Source organism: Penicillium daleae (genome assembly GCF_028827525.1).
Source record: "Penicillium daleae strain IBT 16125 chromosome Unknown utg000004l_segment0_segment0, whole genome shotgun sequence".
In the NCBI taxonomy this organism is placed as follows: Eukaryota; Fungi; Ascomycota; class Eurotiomycetes; order Eurotiales; family Aspergillaceae; genus Penicillium; species Penicillium daleae.
The window spans coordinates 502,577-520,808 of NW_026623152.1; the positions used below are offsets into that span (position 1 = coordinate 502,577).

General features: G+C 49.0%; 6 protein-coding genes across 6 annotated transcripts; 2 read left to right on the forward strand and 4 right to left on the reverse strand.

Annotated features, from left to right (window-relative positions):
- Positions 1-235: 235 nt before the first annotated feature.
- Positions 236-2,041, reverse strand: N7458_003901 (BCS1 and AAA domain-containing protein; the record flags this gene model as incomplete). The annotated part of the gene is made up of 1 exon (XM_056907283.1): positions 236-2,041. The coding sequence occupies one exon, from the start codon at positions 2,039-2,041 to the stop codon at positions 236-238; it is 1,806 nt and encodes a 601-aa protein (XP_056768010.1).
- Positions 2,042-3,481: 1,440 nt separating this feature from the next.
- On the reverse strand, positions 3,482-5,662 carry N7458_003902 (nucleotide pyrophosphatase/phosphodiesterase family protein; the record flags this gene model as incomplete). The annotated part of the gene is made up of 3 exons (XM_056907284.1): positions 3,482-3,831; positions 3,885-5,151; positions 5,222-5,662. 3 exons carry the CDS (start codon positions 5,660-5,662, stop codon positions 3,482-3,484), a joined length of 2,058 nt encoding a protein of 685 aa, XP_056768011.1.
- A 1,931-nt stretch (positions 5,663-7,593) lies between these two features.
- Positions 7,594-7,986, forward strand: N7458_003903 (Glycine-rich cell wall structural protein 1; the record flags this gene model as incomplete). Its single annotated transcript, XM_056907285.1, has 1 exon — positions 7,594-7,986. One exon carries the CDS (start codon positions 7,594-7,596, stop codon positions 7,984-7,986), a length of 393 nt encoding a protein of 130 aa, XP_056768012.1.
- A 1,206-nt stretch (positions 7,987-9,192) lies between these two features.
- On the reverse strand, positions 9,193-12,096 carry N7458_003904 (NRPS-like enzyme; the record flags this gene model as incomplete). The annotated part of the gene is made up of 1 exon (XM_056907286.1): positions 9,193-12,096. One exon carries the CDS (start codon positions 12,094-12,096, stop codon positions 9,193-9,195), a length of 2,904 nt encoding a protein of 967 aa, XP_056768013.1.
- Positions 12,097-12,919: 823 nt separating this feature from the next.
- N7458_003905 (alginate lyase family protein) lies at positions 12,920-14,125 on the reverse strand (the record flags this gene model as incomplete). The annotated part of the gene is made up of 1 exon (XM_056907287.1): positions 12,920-14,125. One exon carries the CDS (start codon positions 14,123-14,125, stop codon positions 12,920-12,922), a length of 1,206 nt encoding a protein of 401 aa, XP_056768014.1.
- A 2,219-nt stretch (positions 14,126-16,344) lies between these two features.
- N7458_003906 (polysaccharide lyase family 7 protein) lies at positions 16,345-17,339 on the forward strand (the record flags this gene model as incomplete). Its single annotated transcript, XM_056907288.1, has 2 exons — positions 16,345-16,419; positions 16,620-17,339. 2 exons carry the CDS (start codon positions 16,345-16,347, stop codon positions 17,337-17,339), a joined length of 795 nt encoding a protein of 264 aa, XP_056768015.1.
- Positions 17,340-18,232: the final 893 nt, after the last annotated feature.

Sequence of the window (18,232 nt, forward strand, 5' to 3'; positions counted from 1 at the left end):
TACCTAAAAACTTGCAAGGGAAGCTTTTACCAAACATACCTATCTAGAAGTAACTGAAGGTCAGACTACCAATTTGTCGACTCTTGCTAATGGCAGCTGATTTTGCACATCTAAGCAAGTAATAAGCCGCAAATATCCTATTCTGGTCTTACTCAAGTGCAAAAGGACCGGAGAAAAGGGCAATTACAATGTTAGGCTTTGATTCTCATTAAAGTGTGTCTATTTCATTATCGTCTTAGGACCCATTTTTCTCGGATTCCTTGGCCTTGGTCTCGGCTTCCTTCTTTGCACGTTTCTTCTCCTTCTCATCCTCGACCCATGCTGCGACTTCTCTGATCGCTCTCTCCGGGTGATCTTTGTGTTTGAGGAGATATCCCTGGATCTCAGCTGGAGAAAACTCTCCACTGGGGACAAGAGAAGCAAAATCCTTAGCAAGAGACGCAATACGAGACTGCAGTATTTGCCGGCGTCCTTGGACACCGTTTGGCTTATTTTCTTCGGCCTCTCCATTGTCAAGGTTTTCCGTTCCCTTTGACTCATCTCCATGGTCTGCGCTACCATTCTGCAACCGCAGTTTGCTTCCAGTCTCGCGGCGAGGTGATGGACGAGCGCGTTCCTCTCTCGAGACTGAGTAGATCGACTGGTAGAGCTTCTCAATGTCTTCAGAAATCGCGAGTCTGAACTCAATCTGCATATCAACACGGCCTGCGCGCAGAAGTGCATCGTCTAGTTTTTCGGGGTGGTTGGTTGTCATGACGAGGATACGGCCCTCACTGGCAGCCACGCCGTCAAGCACATTCAGTAAGCTGGAAAGCGTGATTCCAGTTTGTTCTGTCTTCTCCTTTGAAGTGTTCTTGCCGGTCTCATCCGGGGAGGATGTCTTCGGTGGCAAGTTACCGGCTTTGCTTGCAGCAGACTGAGGGAAAATGGACTTTCCTCGACTATGGGTGATCTCGGAGGTATCGACATCTTCAACGAGGAGTATGCATCGTCGTGGCAGCTCGGAGAACAGAGAGTATAGGTTGTCCTCATCCAGGGATCGAGAGCTCAAATTAAGAAGATAGATCTTCAGTCCAAGCTTGCCTGCCACGGCGAAGCAAAGACTGGACTTGCCAGTGCCCGGAGGCCCTGAAAGAAGATATCCACGACGGTACGGGATTCCATGCTCGGCATACCATTCGGCGGTACCTTTCTCGAGGTAGTCTTCGATATCCGCCAGGAATGTTTGTTTCTGGGCATCGTCCAGGATAACAGTGTCCAATGGTCTCGGTGGTCGAGACATGCACCGGCTCCAACTGAATGTAGCCCCAGAGGAGCATCTTTGTCCGCGGTAAATAATCGTTCGGCTGCCATCACGCTCGACAAATTTGTGCTGTGCATCGGAGAGCAGCTTATGAATGATGGAAGGGTCCCGGCCTAAACATGACAGGTACAGCTTCTCGTTGTTAAGCACCCAACGAGCTGTGGTTTGCTCATACCGTCGGTCCAGCATCAGCAATCGCCCCTGATACCAAAAATAGTGACGACCCTGCGCAGGTGTAAAGCGCAGTCTTTTATACTTGTCGCGGTTGATGACTTTAGTCCAATAGTCATCGAAAGACTCTGCACTCATAGAGCCGTTGCCACCCTCCCATTCGTCGTCTTCACCATCCGAATCCTCGTGGTCAGAGTCTTCACCATCACTCCAATAGCCATTTGTCCGGACACCGGCCAAGAATCGATTCGTGCGCTTCACATGGCGCTGTCGGGACCACCAATACATGAAGTAATTGAAGAGCTCATCGTCGAGGCGCATCTCAGCCGTGGAGACGAGGTATGTTTCAAAGAATTGCGTTAGATATTCGGAGAGATATCGCATGGAGACACCAAACAAGGCCAGTGCAATGAAATATTGTAGATAAGCGGCCAGGTCAATGTGAAGATAGGAAAGCAAGATGCGGGAGATAAACGTATACCCCGGAATCAAGACCTCTAGAATGGCTGTGTCGGACTGGGAGATAGAACCCCTCGTTGACGAGGGGTCCGACTGATTATACGCCATGGCGGCGGGATGTCAGAGTAGACTGAATGAAAGAAGACGGAAAGGCTATCTTCAGAGACATTTAAATAGTCTTGAGCATTTTCAGCCGCATCCTCATGATCCAAACTTGGACCCCACGTAACAACTGCCACATCGGGCGCCCGCAGCTGGCGCAGCTGGTTTGCTGCAGCCCATCCCAGTGCTGCCTAATTGCCTGACTCATGTACTGTATTGTGCCAGTCTTGTGGAGCTGGCCAGATAATAGATGCATAAGGTGAGGGGTAGTATGGCAAAATTTGAGGCGTTGCGGACTTTTCGGGGGTCGAGAGGGGAATGGACTAACTAATCATGTACGCCCTACGCTTATTATGCTGCTGGTCGAGGCTGTACGCTCATGACTGCGGAAAGATCCAATCATAACCTATCATGTCCAATGACTACATGGTGTAGTTCATTCAACATCTGTGTGCTGTCTTCCACATTATCACATTCCTGAAATACATCGCAAACGCTATACTGATCGAGGCATTTGACCACCAACTGACCTCGTTGTGGGTGGGCCGTCGTGGTTTGATAAACGGCACTACCGATAGTTTTCTATCGGTTGCTGTCAGGATCGATTAAGAAGCTATCAAGATGGATCACCAGTATTATCGAGCCTGTATCCTCCTTCGTTCGTAAAAAACATATAATCAAACGGATCTTCATGGCCAGGCCACAAACGCCTGGAAAAGAACCAAAAAAGAAACTCTCCCTCGGGGAATCGAACCCCGGTCTCCCGCGCTTATCGGTATTAATGACAAGCGGAAATCATGACCACTAGACCAAGGAAGAAGTGGATGGTCGAGTTACCGCTCGGCCACTTGGTACTGGTTGATGGCTAAAAAGGCAGATTTACGTGGTATGAGTCAGTCCAGGTTTACTCTGGCCCGTGATGCTGCATACTGGATCCGCAAGCAGCGACCTTTTGAATAATTTCCTATCCCAGTTTACGGTAGTAGTAAGTGAGACTACCTAAGAAAAGGTAACTACCAAATTCCCTACCCATGAATTTGAATTACTCTATTTATAACACTCGCAACTCTCCCGGTTTGGGTTGTGCAGGTAGATCTGGCCGAGTTCGGTAGAATCTAAATATTTGCGAGTTCCAGGTGGTGCAGCTACACTAGGGCCACTCCCTCATCATGCACCACCTTCCAACGCAAACGGAGTCAAGCCCACCTGAGGTTATATAGTTAAGCAACCTTGGAATGCACATAATGATATTACAGGTATATATTTGCTTGAACGTGGGTATCTATCAAAATGTCACCAACATCGGCGAAAATAGAAAAGTAAATGCATGGAAGATCCCGAAGTATCTCAGCAAAATCTCAGCAAAATCTCAGCAAAATCTCAGCAAAATCTCAGCAAAATCTCAGCAAAATCTCAGCAAAATCTCAGCCAAATCTCAGCCAGCCTCTATCGCTGTTGTGGGTGATTATCCTTTTCAGCAGAGAAGAGCTCCCCGGCCCACTGCTTGAAATCCTCAAGTTTACTCGCGATGGTTCCCCACCAGGTAGACTCCTTGCCATCTTTGCTGGCAGTCTCCGTCGCAGACGGAGCGTGTGTCGCAGCAGATGTTTGTTCCAAGGGCCCAGCGGTGACAGAGGCAGACAGCGGCTCTGGAGGATCGGGTGGTCGCACTTGTGGCGGTGCGTGCTCATCGGAATGAAGACCTATTGGATTCAGAGGGAGACGTAGCGTGCCGTTGTTTGGTAGGGGGTCAACACCCAGTGAGTCACAGATGATGTTGTACACTTCGATATTTTCTGAAAGAATGAGTCAGTCTGGTAACATGCAACGTCGAGACATTGCCACTTACGGAATGCGTCGAGGCGGCTATTGGGCTTGTGTGGGAAAGCAGGGCCTCGGGCGATGAAGATCGCTCGCATCAGTGGATGTTCATGGTCGTACCCATGGATACCCTTGGGGTGATAGACCTCTCCCGTCTCCAATGCTTTCTTGACGTCGAAATTAGGCCTCTCGACGATCGCCCAGCCCGCCCGAGGAATCACCCACAGAGGAGCGATGCGATCATTGTTTGAGAAGTGATAGCGTTCGGGCATGGTCTCTCGTGTATAGACTTCCACGGCATCTGCATACTTCTTTCCAAGCCGTTCCAACTGCTCCTGCAACACCTCGAAGTTCTCGGGCTGCTTCGGACGCAGACCACGAGATGGCCACCCTTCAATACGCTCAACGAGCTTGAGGTCTATCTCATCGTCCAATTGAACGAGGCGCTCAGCTGAAGTGGTAGCCATGCCGTGATCTGACACGACCACAATGTTAACGAGGTCCGTGAGATTGCGATTTTCGAGACCAGCCATGATCCCCGCGACCATGTCATCAGCTCGGGAGATGGTGGTTCGAATCTCGGTGCTATTTGGTCCGTAATTGTGCCCGTCTTTATCAACGTCTGGGACGTAAGCCGCGATGAACTGAGGACGCAGCGGCGCCAAATCAGACTCGTCCTCTGGACCCGGCAGATCAAGGAGCTCAAGGACCCGATTGACCTTACGCGGCAGCGCCTCTGAGCCATTATATTTATCCACATAGCTTGGTTCGACGGTGCCAATGTGAGCCTCGGACCCCGGCCACATATGGATGCCAGTTTTGATTCCCTGTTTCTCTGCCGTCTCCCACAGAGGTTCTGCGTTCCACCACTTGGGTTGCATGCTGACGGCAGGATGGGTATAATAGAATTCCTCATTGAGGTCGGGATCCCAGAAAGTGTTTCCAACCACTCCATGGCTCTCAGGGTATAAGCCAGTTATCAGCGTGAAATGATTCGGGAAGGTCACGCTAGGAAAGCTGGGCGTCATATACTGCGGGGAGACGCCGCTCGCAATTAGCGAATTGAGGCCCGGGGTCAGACGGCGGTCGAGGAAGTCGGCTCGGAATCCGTCGAGTGAGATCAAAATAGTGGTAGGCGCAAAAAGCGAGCTGCCGTTGGAACGTAGAGACTGGACATGTGGGTGTACGGCTCGGAAGGTATTGGACGCTTTGTATGCGCCTAGGAAGAGGATAAGGAATAAGACGGCGATGATGGCGGAAACGAAGACTATTTTGCGCCATGATGGCTTGGAGGGCTGAGGAAGCAAGGCGGGGGTCAGTAGACTTAGGATAAGAGGGCCAAGGGAGAGTGCCACGAATATGTACCGGCTCATAGAGATAGTCTTCTTTTCCGTCCAAGTCCATCGAAGAACCACTCATCAAGGATGAGGTCTCATCATCTCCAAGTCCTTCTTCCATTTCGTACATGAGCTCTCCTTCCTCGCTAACACGTTCCCGGCGCGATAACCGGGCTTCTCTTCGCGCTCGTCGCCGCTCCCTTTTTCCAATGCGCACGTTGTTCCCATTTGGGCTGAAGATCCTGCGCAACCCATGAGCAGGGCCGCTTCTTGTCAACAGCTTTTCCAACTCGTCTTCATCATCAAGGACACTTCGATCGTGCTGGGAAAGCTCTAGAGTGCTGCGGGGATAACGAAGGAATTCGTCGTCATCAGAGTCAGAGTCCTGCTCCGACGGCGATCGCAGGGAGGCTGCATCGTTGTCGTAGTTGGCCGGAGAGAGGAGGGAGGGACTGCGCGGGTGTGGCATGGCTGGCGAGCGCGTCAGCCGCGGCGTGAAGACATTGAAGCTTGAGGCTTGAAGGCGTTGTGAGTTGACTCCCAAAGCAAAGGGGACATCGGCGGCGGGTCAACCCCCGATCCGCCAAGACTCTCTTCCTTTTGGTCTTCTTCCAAGGCTGACTGGCCATCACCGACTGCTGATGTACGCTCATTTCATTATTTGTGACTGCCAGACGCAATGAAATGACAAAGATACTGACATTAAAATCTACCGCAGCCCGACTGATAGGGCAATTATCCAAGGATCCAGCATCTTGCCTGGACAGTGCATTTCACGGGCTATGACTTGAGACAGAAAGAAACTAAACAAAACATGACCTTGGCTTCTGTTCTGGAACACAGCAGACTTTCCTCAGCATGATTGATGGATACTTACTGTTTATGCATTAGCTATCAACTGCGACCTTCCTTGGCATTCTCGCTTGATGTGGAAAGGTGATGACTTCTAGCACAGATCCCTGGTCTTGAGCTAGAAACAAAGCACGTTGCACACCTCCGAGGTCTGATTCTAATTCCTGGCAGATTCAATGGAATGTGGCTTAATCTTCTTCACCGACAAGATTGGACGGAAATGTCAAGTTCATCGAAGATCTTCAATCTGGGGTCGATACCTCTTGCATTCCTAGCGGATGGACGGTCAAGGTCGTAACTGTCAGACCCCATTGCCACTTTACGCAGAATTAAGTCTATCTATGCAAGCTTTATCTCCCCGGATGCAGTGGGAGATGGTGATTGACAATGGTCTGAAGTATCTCAATGATTGAGAGTGGTCAAGTAACCGTGTGGCGCTGAGAGCACCTATGGGCGATCGGCTAATCATTATGCTCAACGACAGAGTTTGCTCCATACTGCCCAGCTGTCTTTGAATTGCCGTCAATCGAATGCTTTGGATACCGCCAGTTTCCTCCGGCGAATCGGCGATACTTGTACAATCACGCCTTCGTGATGCTGATGTTCCTGTCCTGCCTTCAGAAACTGATAGCACACACTAGCCAACGCCACTGGTCAGCTCACTCTGGATTCTACAGGCATTTTTCTCGATCGTATGTCTGTGTCTCTATCTGATGACCTCTCCCAGATGACCTCTCTCACGCGTCATCTTAGTGACACAATCTACATTCCTCCTGACGAGCGTGGCTTCCCAAAAGTCTCAAAGGATGGTCGTACCTGAAAACAGATAATTATTGCAGCTGCACCCCAGACAATGCAATTATTATCCACGTTTTCCTGTTAATCTCTGAGGAATTTCCCATTGGCGCTGTTACGCCAATCGAGATCCGTCCGCTTTCAACGCCGTCGATTTCCTATTTGGGAGCACAAATCACGTGACAACCACTTACCCTCTGCGGCGATGATGGAACTGCACCTTTGCTTGCAATTCAGCTGATTAAGTCATATTCTCAGCCCCGAGGAGCCTCCTATCAGAGCTGTACGGTGGGGCTGGCTCGGCCGGAGACCCAGAGTGACATCGAGGCGCCCACCCCCGGATGCGGAAGGCTGAGATGTGCTAATCTCGTCTCACAGCTGTGGTACCGGGGCTCTGACGAGGGGAGAGAGAGGCACAGGAGATTTTAGAGAGGAACGTGCGAGAAAAATTTTCCGTCTCTTGTTGCATGTCATCATCACTTACCACGCTGACCTGACAGGCCGGATTTGGACACTTTCTGATCTATAAGAATGGCATCCTCGTCGCTCGGGGCTTTATTCCGAATTTCTTCCTTCAACCATTCCATCGCATTAGTACCCTCCTCTCCAGGTAGGTTATCTCCATGAGATATATTTTTTTAACGAGGGACATACCATACTGATACCCTATCCCAGCTTCGTCATTCGTTAGACAAGAAGCCCTTCTTCCTTTTTGAGCCAATCGCTTCAGCTCCTTCCACTCTAAAAGCTACAATGCACTTTTCCACTCCAGTTCTCACCCTCCTCGCCATTGCTGCCGGCGTCCAGGCTGGCGGCAAGCAGCACGAGCCCCCAATTCACAAGAGGAGTGTCTCCGCTCAGGCCACTCCTGTTAGCACTGGCGCCCACCCCATCGTGACTGGCACCCCTGGTGGCGGCGGCAACGCCACCACAGGTGGTGGCGCCAGCTCTAGTGGCGCCGCCTCTACTGGCGCCGCCTCTAGTGGCGCCGCATCGGGTTCGGCTGCCAGCAACACCCCTGCCCTCCCCAGCTCTACCGGCTTCGTCCCCTCCAGCCCTGGTATCAAGGTCTCCGTTCCTCAGCTCGGTATGATTGGCGCTGGTATCGGCAGCGTCGCCTACGGTGCCCTGATCTTCCTTGCCTAGGCGGATTGTTATCAATTAATATGTTTCCTTTCTGTGTCGGGTTTTCGGTCCCTTCATCCTCGGCCCTCTGTGTTTTCCTTTCGACACCTACACTTTGAGACCGTTGATTTAATATAAATGGCTGCTGTCCATCTATCTTGCTGAAATGGTAATTTTGTGAACGATGGTGGATATCGAGAAGCAGTGGACTATCGGGGTGAAGAGGAAGGCGTTCCACGGTGATTTTAGATTGCGCTCTTTGTCCTGTTATTGCTGTTTGGGTAAATATACCGAGATCCTATAATTCTAATTCACAAAATCTATAGTGGACGGGGCTTCGTCTTCTCCCAGCTGCGTTGTCTTGATCTGTAGAATAGATCAAGTAAATTTGCCCTGATCATTGGGGTCTGGCCGCATTGAACTGCCAAGCCGACTGTAAGTCATGATATCTAGATTCAAACCTTATCTCAGTGGCGAATGCAACCCTGGGACCTGTAATGAACGCATATCCATCTATTAATAGCCCGTGGCGTGACGAGATACCGTTTAGCAGGTCCTGAAGGTCGGAAGGTCGCTTTTATCTCTCGAGTCCTCGCAGGAACGCGTCATAGGAACAAGCTTAGAGTTTGAAGTTAGAATTCTGCGTGCAATGGATGCAACATCGTAGTTGAGGCGAGGTTATCGCAGCAGGCAACCGTTCAAAATTTGCACAAATTTGGCGCATTTTGCACATGCAAAATTTGCTACAGAGCGGACATCACTGTGCGGTTTCAAGTGACTTTGAGTTTCTTCAGAAATCACTTGATTGCAGTATCCCCATTAGGTGGGGTATGTTAGTCGATAAGTATGGGTTAGTTGTTGAGTACCGAAGGAAAATTGCTAGAACAAGCAGCGCAAACTGTCGATAAAACCCTTTAGCCCTTGTAATCCTGCATCGTTTAACCACATTAGTTCGCACATGGAGTCATCTAAGGGTTTCTGCTGGTATACTCGAATCACCGCATCCCCATTACTTAAATCTTACAAGGATCAGATTCGCGTTTTCAGAGAAGGCTCAATTCATTAGTATCCGCAAAACCTCCTCATGTTAAATTTGTGAGCAACGCAGTGTCCTTTGCGCTCCCAGGAAGAAGCAGATACTCGATGAGACTTGAAAATTGCTTAAAATCCAAACAAGATTATCTATATAAAATAACTCAAAGCAACATGCAAGATTTCTCGTCAAGGCTACATCCACTCCTTCACCCACTTACGAACCCACTGCTCCTTGATCCCCCCAATCAACCCCAACTTCCCACTGACACTAGCCGTGCTCTGCGTGTCCAAGATACTTGCTGATTGCACAGACAGCAACCCTTCGAAGAATTCGAGTAACTTTGCTGCAGGGTTTTTCTCCAAAAGTTCCTGCAGGTCCGACTCGCCTCCCACTTTCCGACTTCCACCCGCGGCCTCGATATCGTGTCGCACCCGCTGCACGCACTCCGAGATACTGATGGACTTGATAGGCTTACCACCAGAAAGCTGGGAAAGCTCATTCGCGACAACGGCGATGATCTCGCTCCATGTCGTTGGGTGAAGATTCAATGGGTGGTAGACGTTTATGCGGCCTGGTTGAGACTCACGCAAGGCCAGATCAATCAAAACCTCAGCAAGTAGATCGATAGGTACCCAGTCAATTCTACCAATAGTTGGACCAACACTATTTGGGACCGCGCCAATCTGTAGCGAGCTTCTCACCAGACTGGGGAAATACTCTGCTTTGTTCCAGAGGCCAGGTGTGTGAACTGCTCCAGCTACTTGGCCAACTCGGGCGAAAGATGTGCGGATTCCGCGATTTTGAGCTGCATGATCCAGAAGTCTCTCTGCGACGTATTTGCTGTTGGCATATCCGTTCGGAGCGGGGGCATTGGTGGAAATAATAGTTTCTGGCGTCCGACAAGAGTCTGTTTGATGGCCCATGACGGAGCTGATGGAGGAAAGGTAGAATAAGGTGGGTATCTTGGGAGCCGTCGCAGTAAAATTGATCAGGTTGACCACGCTCAATAGATCGGGCTTGAATGACGGAAGTGAGAGATTGAAGTTCACATTCCAAGCATTGTGAATGATGGCGGTAGTTGACTCATGAAGGAGCTTGAATGACTCTGCATCCAATCCAAGATCTTTTCGAGATAGATCTACATGCCAGAAGGTGACCCGAGAAGAGTCGAAGGTGGAGTTCAAATGATAGAACTCGCTTTTCTTTTGCTGGAAGTTCTGGCTATCTTCCCTGCGATTGAGGCAGTGAATGTGCGCAACTGATGTATCCTCGAGAAGCGCATCAAGAATGTATGTACCCAGGGTCCCGGTTGAGCCAGTCAGCAAGACAGTATGTGATGATGGAAGATCTTCGCTTGATGCATTGATGCGAGGGCCATCAATCTTGGCGATGAAATCTGTCAAGATCTCCTCTCTTTCCTGCAATTGTGCCTCCTTGATAACCTTTTCTAAAACCTGATCTTCTTGCATCAGTTTTATCGTGGCCTGCGCCAAACTCGAGAGAGATGGGTGAAGATAAATATGGTTAGGAGTGAAAGAGGGCAATTCAAAGCCACGCTTGAAGTATCGCGTGGCTGTGATTGTCTGCAGGGAGTCCAATCCTAAATGGAAGAAATTCTCCGAGGTCCTGATTTGATCAGGAGTCCAGCCAGTGATTGATGACAGAGTCTGGAGAATGAATTCGGAGTTGCGCTCAATGTCACTAACCCGCCCAGGTCCCGCGAGCTCGCCCTTAGTATGTGATCCGAGGCGATCTGCATTTGCATACAGCGTTTCAAGCTCCGAAGAATATAGAGCCAAGGCAGCAGCTCGCTGAATGGTTCCTTTGCCAGCACGAGGAAATGGTTTTTCAGGACTGGTGAAGATAACGTGGCTCCGAGCAACTCTGGCATGAGCTGGGCATACCTTATTTGCTTCTTCAATACTGGGCCAGATTGTCTCAATGGTAGCGGCCCATTCAGTCGGGCTTAGCTTCTTACCGCCGTACTCAATGACCAATGAGGCCTGGAATCGCTGTGCACCAGCTACCAGAACTCCAGTCACACCAGCGTTGGATGCCAGGATATTTTGTTCCATAGAAACAGGGTTTGTCTTTTCGCCATTGAGAAAGACTATCAGATCGTCTGAGCGAGAGCCCCAGCGCCACAAGTCAGGCTTATTGGGATCTGGATGGCGGACAAACAGATCATGTGTGTGATATTCTTTCAGCTCTGGAAAGATCCTAAATGTCATAGGATATTTCTCGCTTTCTGGCGACCGGACCAGAACAAGTTCGTACTCGGTATCCGTAACCTGACGAAACTCGGACCCCAAAGCCGGATGGAATTGGATATACCTCCAACCCTTGTATGGATCTCGATTGGTCAGCGAATAAATCGGAGTGAGCAGTCCTGTTTCAGAAGCTCCGTAGGCATTGTAGAGTTTCATCTTGGCCGCAACCTTGTCACCAACTGCCTGAGGTGGATCCCCTCCCATATAAATGCAGTACTCCAGAGTTTTGGCGCAATAATCCAAAAGTCCCGGGTCTTGCGCTAGTTCCTGTACAATTGACGGCACAAGAGCGGCGATGTCCATGGGTGTCTGTTTCAGAGCATCGACCAGGGCAGCAGCCGTGGGAAGTCCCGCGGCAGTAGGAAGGATACTTGTAATATCTGCCGGGATGTTGATGAACATCAGGCATGCTAGACCCCCGGCATGGAAAGGTGGAAAAGGCAAGAATTGTCTCTTTCCAACCAACAACTTATGTTGGTTTGCGAACCCGTCTGGTGCATTTAATCGGAACATGCGCACGTGGTTACATGACGCGGACAGCCTCCAGATAATTGGTTTAGGGATGCCGGTAGAACCAGAGGTATGAATGATGGCCATAATGTCGTCCGCGTCGGCAGGGTAGGATTTGGTGTACTCAAAATGTGGGTACTCCTTAGCCAGTAAGTCGTCAACAGTCGGGACTTCATACGCTGACAACGATAGTGCATCGAGCATCGCGGTGGCAGCTGCTGGCCGTGGAGTGGGAGTGAGAATTTTCGTGCAGCCGATAGTTTTGAGTAGACTTTCCTGGGCGGCAATGCTGTTGCGAGGGGAGGTAAGAAACATGCAGTACCCTGCTTTCACCGCACCCAGGACTAAAGCCGGATATCGTAGGTCATTGGGACCAATGTAGGCCAGACTCTCGCCATTGCCTTGACCGAGCGTTTCAGTCAGCCACCAGGCGATTCCGTTGATGGCATTCGCAAATGCTTTGTGATCTGCTGGAAACCCTGGTCATAACTCGTAGGGGTCACTCGGCTTTCTCCTTCTAAAGAAGGCGAGATCGAGCAGCCTAGTACTCTTCGGGGCTAGTAATGTTTTTCTAAGAGTGGTAAGCGAGGCTCACTTAATAGTTAGGAGGGTAGTATACCTGACTATCTATTGTTATAAGTTGTAGCACGGAGAAAGAGTAATATATACATTACGCGGGTAGTAGGTCTATATCAACACGACTACCTAATGAACGGCCTAAATTAGGATCTGTTGGAATTGTTATAGAGGAATAACAATATACGATTATTAAGGATCGTCATCAATTAACTATTGTATAGGTATACGTAGTCGATTGTATAGAAGATAGTTGCCTTAGGAAGCAAACATAATCATAGAAGGATAGGCCGGGGTCACTCTCATATACGCTGATAAAAATCGTATTTAGTAACCTACGCCTATAATGGGACGGTGAACTATTACGGGAATGAAATATTCTATCAAAGATAAGCGTCGATTAGTAGAGAAGAGACTACGAAAAACTGTCAAATTTACAGTGTCCAGCAATTAGTCTCTTGATTTAACTTTCAAGTTAGAATGCCAAAATCCCATACTTCCCTCCACTTAAGTAGTATTGATATTGTCCAACTGCTGTGGGGCTGGCCTCAACACAAAAATATCACTCCCGGGAGGGGGGCTGTAGCTTCTTCACCGCCCCCTCTGCCGTGAGATCGCCCTCCTGCGCTGCTGCGTGGATATTATCTGTTGCAGCATACTGAGTAAACTGCAGTTCGGGATACGCCCAATCACTCGCACCGCCGGTTGCCGCCGGCACCAAGAAGTTCACCGCCTTGAAGAGTGTCTGACCCTGTGGACCTTCGTACTTGAACAAGTCGACGCCTAGTTTTCGTGCGATTAATGCCCAGCGTAGATGTGCGGTGAGATCGAAGTTGGAGTAGTGGAAGCTCCGCGTCCGAGCAAGTTCTTGAGGTTGGGAGCCGTTGGACGTAATTTGGTTATCGATAAAGTCCTTTGCTAAATTTGCCTTGCTGAGTGCAAGGGAATGGTTTCCAGTGAAGAGGGCAAGGGCGGTGATTTGCATATTTGCAAAAGTGCCGTGATTGTTCGTTGCGCTAGATTCTTCAACACCGAACGGCGAATAGGCAAGCCATATAAGGAATCGTTTGTTCCATTCGTGGAATGCTGCTGCGTCCGTTTTACTCCATCCAGGGGCACCAGTGTTGAGGATAGCAACTGCGTCGATAACTTCAGTATAGTCCTGGGAAAAGTCGATGATACCAATCGATCGGCCAGTGTTGGCGCAGGGAATTATCTGCGCATGGTCGAGGTTAGGGTTCATGGCCGTCTCTGGGTTGAGGAACCAAGTTCGAATGATGTCTGCCGCATGATAGGAATATTTTGGGTTGCCGGTATAGTACCACGCCAGCGAGAGGACGTATGTTGAGTTGAACAGTTTAATCGAGTCGATCTTGTCCGGGTAGTTGTCAACTTCTGGGTTGCGTACACCGTCCTTATTAATGTAAGGGCAACCGTCCGCAGAGTTGGGATTAGGCCACCAGTATGGTGCTTGGGAGGCATAGTCATGGATCGTGCCATTGGGAGGCGCATTGGCCTTTGAAGTAACGGTCCAGGGGCCCTGACTAAGCCAACTATCCGCTTGGCCGACGAGATGATCCAGGGAAGCTTTGAGAGAGTCATTGCCTCTATTAAGCTGCGCCTTTGCATCCACTAAGCGATGGCCATCAATGACAACAGTGTCAGGAGCTTTCGCGGAGTGGGAGTCTCCATGATTGGGCAAAGCGGCTACACTCTTAGCCGCCAAGAGTAGTAAATGTGTATATAGCACATGCATAGCGAGAATCATAGGAAATGTCGGAAAAGTTAGTTGAGATAGTATCAACCGTGTTTAATTTCTAGTTAGAATGACCATCACTAGTACGCCGTGCCCACTTTATAGATCGAGCTCAAGCCATGTCTTTGGAGTGTAACCAATTCCAGAAAAGTTGTTCCGTTATCAAGTAAATTTCCCACCAACCAAGTGCCACATGAAGAAGCGGGGGTTCATAGTCTTAAGACAGGTTCCTTCGCTCTACTACGACAGTTACTTGGGAAGCAACTGACTAGACGCGAATCAATTAGAGACTGCATGAATCCTCATCGTGCGCAGGCGGTAACCCTCTAAACACGTTTTGAATAATTTACCTTTCCACATCCGATTAGAGAGAACTTACCCGGATACCATCTGCTCGATATTTTACTGATGAAAGGATAAACAGTAGGACAATCAGCATGATTGATGTCCACCATGAATAGCAGACTAGTGTTAGTTAGGTAGCTATGGCATCCTAGGCAAAGGACGCCACAGTCCCAGGGCCGGCTGTGATCCCTGAAGCTAAGTCGCGCTATTTTAAAAGATGGGTGAGGTTTTGGGAAGAATTGCCATTAAAAGTGAGTGAAAGTTATGATCAGGAGTACGAATGAAGGCGGCAGGTAATTATTTCCGAGGGCAGACGGTAAAGAGATGTCGAGACATGGAGCGGTAACTTACCCCATGGACAAGGGTTATGCTGAGTGACCTACTTTCGTTAGTCTTATAATAATAATAATAATTTCGTATCCTTGGCATTATGGTTGTCGTCACACCGTGTATCTGGGGTATTTAGACCTGCCCTATAACATTCATTCTTTCTTCAATCAGTCAACCTGGCCATCAGAAGATTAGTTCCTTGATCTCACCATCTTGCCTATTCATCCGATTGGATTTCTAGCCTATACTCTCTCAGCTTGCTCCAATAAGATATAAATCCCGGGGGTGGTGTAATGGAACGCGACGTACAATCCGTTGCTAAATTTTGTGTTAGGTGAACCCCGGGCCTACCGCAGGCTTTCTATTTCTCTCGTCCTTATTTCAAATTTTAACAGAAATCCCTACATCCCCGATAATAATCCTCGACTTGTCCTCGCGTGCTGATTCGATCCGCTATCCAAGGGCTTACTGGAAGATGGAATCGTCCTTGCTTTTAACAATGTAGCGGAAACAAACATTCCTGCAGGAAAAAACTGCGGTGGATGGTACTCGACAAGCTAGTTACGCCGCGAATCACACAACGGTGAAGATCGTCTAGCCGGAGTAGTTGTGTTGCTGATTGGGACAGAAGTGACAGACGTAGCCTGGGAATTGATGCACTATGCCGTGTAGCATGGCCCAATTCTTACGCTTGAACTGTTAGCTTTCTACAGGATAGAAAAGGGCCGATCTTATTTTGCAAATTCACATAGGAAGTTATTTCCCTTGTGTGAGAAAACAGATTCCTAGGGAGGACGCTGCCCCCTTGAGCGAATACTTAAACCACTCGGGATTCATGCTTTTGTACAGAGGATGGATGGATAGACGTCTTCATTTACCCTGACTCGTCGAAGTTGATCATAAGCCCGACCTGTTAGGCTGAGTACGGTACTGCATCGTATTTTGGTCTAAATAAGACATCCATCCATCCGCTATAGTACTGGGGTGGCTTGTTGAACCCCCCCCCCCTCCCCCCCCCGGCCCCCACCCCCGCCCCCAATCTGCAAACAGGTTGGAGCTAAAGAAGGTCCGTTCGCCCCAGGAATGGGGCTGCCTGTTGTAGGTCTCTCAAAGTTGTTGGGAGGAGTCGCTCTATGCTGGTTGGTTCTGGATCCCCTGTTTCCCCGGATTCTTCTCCGGATTTCTCCCCGCCAAAAAAGGGTCGGTCATGTACGTAACTTGGAATAATCCACCAATTACGCAGATTTGAGGAACACAAACAATTTGGAGACATCAATCCTAACACAACCTCTTTTCCCTCTATTATTTACGTCAATATTTTCGTGAATCTCCATGCCTCTAATTCTCATTGAAAATAGCTCCAGTAGGGCCACAGTTAATGAAATATGGGAGACAAGTAGAGGATCAGGATTCAAGGGAAAATTGCGCTTGAAACTACGTGTTACATCGGCCAAAATGGTTTTTTATCCTACGAATCTCACTCACTTCTCTGCTTATAGTTGTGACATTATTCTACAGTAACAGCCCAAGCGTCTAGAACCTTTTGCCATCTACCAATGATAATAATACCGTCCACTAGTCGCAGCATTCGATTGGTGTATTTACTAATTGCCGCCGGTAGTAATAGCGTGGTACTTGAAAAAGATTTGCAACACCACTGGAACGTCTCTAGAACGGAGCAGGAGATATCAAGTAGCATCAACATCATCGTCGCTGCTATGCATCTTTCCAATTCAGTTCGCTGCCTCTTCAAGGCATCCACAAAAAAATTACAGTACAATGGCTCTTATACTTTTTGTTCTTATAATTTCACTGGCTTCTGCTATTCCAGGATACACAAGAAGTCTGGAGGCTCGGGCTCTTTCTTAACCCTCAATGCGCTCCTGGTGGAAATTTCGACTTGTACGCCTGGGAACTCTATTTGCCTGTTGGGTCGGCGGGTAGCCCAACAACTATTTTCACATCAGCCCTTGAAATTTGCTCTGGATACAGTAATCCTGGTTGCTTCTTCACGGAGGCCGGAGATGGTGCTATGGTCATGAAGGTCCCTGGGTCACCTTCTTCCTCTGGATGCGTGACAACCCCAAACACCAAATACTGTAGGACAGAGCTTCGAGAGGAGAATCCGTCTAGCAGGGATCCAAAAGCCGCAACAAACCGACTGAGCGCTACGGTCTCTGTGCCTAAGCCTGATAATAGCAACCATGGCACAGTCATTGGCCAGATCCACATGGCTTCGAGTGTATCAAGCTATCCGGTGGTAAAGCTGTACTACAACTTGAACGGCGACCTCACAATGGGAGTGCACAAATCCGGATTAGGCGGCACTGAAGATTACACATCACTTGGAACTATTTCGGTGGGCCAGAAGTTCAGCTACGAAATTCAATATGGAAAAGTTAGCCTATCCGTCAGCATCAACGGTCGCGCTACGGAAGATGTTAGTTTGGGGAATTTGGACTCTCCCTGGAGTTATTTCAAGACCGAAAACCACAACCAAGGAGATTCTCCTTCAGAAGTCCATTTCTTCGAAGTTGCTGTGCAGCATTGAGTGATCTCCTGGAGGGCAGTTCGATCTGTTCTTTTTGATCTTTGCGTCCGATGTGCTGAACTATCTTTCTGTTAAAAAATATTCTAGGATAGTCACATGTAATCTTAACCTAGTACTGTACACAGTTTCTTCGCCAGTGCCCCACCACGATTGACCTAAGCTTTTTTTTTTGGCTAGAGAAAGTCCCGTACAAGGGGTGTTCAGCGGTATGATTGGCTGTAGGCGACTCTGAAAACTCGACGAACTGGAGTTGGCTCTCTAATGGGTCTCTGGAAAGTAAGCGTGCATGCCTCCTGAAGGAGTAATCTGTTTTCAGGATCCTCAGTAAGCCATGGCAAGCCTCAGCGAGGCTCTAAGTTCGTTTTCAAGAAGGAATACCGTAGTACGCAGTTACAGTAGATTTCGAAATCAGATTATTCCCGAGAAACACGAGCTTCTTTCCCAGCTCCCCATGCCGACTGCGCTTAGCGGCTTTAAGCTAAAGAAAACCCCCTATGGGGGCGTGGGTAGGGTACTCAGAATTCAGCGATTTGGAGTTGGCCTCGAGTGGGGCACTGGAAAGAAAGCGTGTGTGTCTGGGGTTAAACCGTTTTCGAAATCTACTATAGGTTTCGCCGGTAGCGGTAGTGTAGTTTTGTGAGCACTCCGAGACAACCTGCAGGGTGACGAACCGGTCATTTTTCACCTGCAGGGATTGGCTTCGAGCCCCAGCGCGGAGACATCAATCACCATCATTGCGTGTCTGTGGAGAGACACAATAACGCGGGGAAATTGAGTACCCTAAACCTTTCCACAGGTCAAAGTGGAAACAAACAAAGGCCTCGGTGAGGCTCCAAGTTCTTCTAGGTAATACGTGGGAAATTCTCATGTAATTCAACATGTTTTTATATCAT